We start from the raw sequence: 1552 nt of genomic DNA on the forward strand, positions 1-1552 counted from the left end.
CCTCAACCTGCTTCTCGAGAGAAGCAGCGACTTTCTCTACAAAAGAAAGGAATGACTCTGATTTCCCTTGAACTATTTCCGTATATTGCTTTCTAGGCACAGACAGCTCTATGGTTTTCAACAGGGCAGCCATGCTGACCTGTTGAGCTTGCTGCAGGATGCTAGAGGACAAGGTACCCTGTAGGCTGGGATCAGAGAAGAGACCAGTTCCCATAAGAGCATCCGTTCCCGCTGTCCATCTAGGATCAGCAGCTGGGAGCTGCATAGTCCCTAATGCAGCCTTGTCGGCCAGCTTTCTCCAGGTTTTCTCAAAAACTGTAAATTGTACAGGTTGAAATAGAATTTGACCTCAGTGTCTGATATCAAACGGAGCAAGTAAATCTGTATTTATCACCCTTATTATCTGCATAACCTCAGCAGAACCTAGCCCATGTTGTGCCACCTTGGATTGCAGATCCTGGGCAACCTTCCAAGCAATCACCTCGTGTTTGTCATGCTCCCCTGAATTTGGGAGAGCCTTATACACTGGGAAAGCTTGGATCTCCCCTTTTGGGGAGTCAGTACCATCCTGAACTTCTGGCACAGCCTGTGGATAGAGTGAAACAGCTTCCCGATTACCGCCAGAATCCTCAAATCTGTTTGGCATTCCAAGTGTTTCAAATAACCTCCAGTTACCCTCCTCCAATGCTCACATCTTAACTGACTCTAAGAAGCAATTGTAGTGGGTTGGACGCACTGTTACCATGCAGTCCTGAAAGGTCCAGGGGCGAAGAAATTTTTGTATGTACAGTCAGGGAGCACCATGAATTCATTCACCCTTTTATCCTTGCAACATCTCAACTACACACCTCAGTCTCAGTCTACACGCATTCCTTCTCAGCTAGTTGTAGTGTTACATTCAAAGCCCAGGGACAGAATTGCAAAAGTCCTGCCAAAAGCTCTTTCACAATCAGTGTCAGCTGAGGATGCTCTTGCTAGTTCAACATGTAACTCACACTCATTAAACTCCATCACAAAACCTGGAAATATGCACCTTCATGGACCTTCGGGGTAACAGAATCCAACCAGCTTCTTCTCCACAGGTAAGTAAGTGTCAGAACAGAAGGCATTCCTAAATTACCCCCTTCTCTTAGCAGCTGTTAAGCTGCACATAATACACTGTGGCTCTGTACTTTCCGTCTCAGATGTACAAGCTGTCACCGTTTTCACTCTCACAGCTCTGTTGCAAGCATCCAGCAGCTGCTCTCATAGAAAAGGCTCTAAAAAGTAAAAGCCATGGCTGGTCTGCACTTGCTGCATGTCAGACACACCAAACACACTTCTGCACTATGTACTTACTTTCTCAGCATCTTCTGCCAAAATATTATTTGAATCGTAGAGTCTAAAGCTAAATAGAATTGTTTCCATATAGGGCTCAGATGGAAATATGTACCAGCACAGGTAGCTGTCACTGACCTTCCCACTTAATATTGATAACTTGAATTCAGCAGACAACTGAGTGACGCTCCTCTTGCATCTTATATACAGGGCACACAACCATGGTGCTCCACAG

General features: G+C 45.4%; 1 protein-coding gene across 1 annotated transcript in view; it reads right to left on the minus strand.

Moving 5' to 3' along the window:
• LOC108449808 overlaps positions 1-505 on the minus strand; it is a 204395-nt gene extending 203890 nt beyond the window's left edge. Inside the window, exon 1 of the mRNA XM_017747044.1 lies at positions 3-505. Coding sequence (XP_017602533.1) covers positions 3-265 — 263 coding nt within the window. The 5' untranslated portion in view covers positions 266-505. The remainder of the gene's footprint in view (positions 1-2) is intronic.
• Between the last annotated feature and the right edge of the window lie 1047 nt (positions 506-1552).

This window comes from Corvus brachyrhynchos, unplaced genomic scaffold (genome assembly GCF_000691975.1).
Source record: "Corvus brachyrhynchos isolate BGI_N302 unplaced genomic scaffold, ASM69197v1 scaffold481, whole genome shotgun sequence".
Lineage (NCBI taxonomy): Eukaryota > Metazoa > Chordata > Aves > Passeriformes > Corvidae > Corvus > Corvus brachyrhynchos.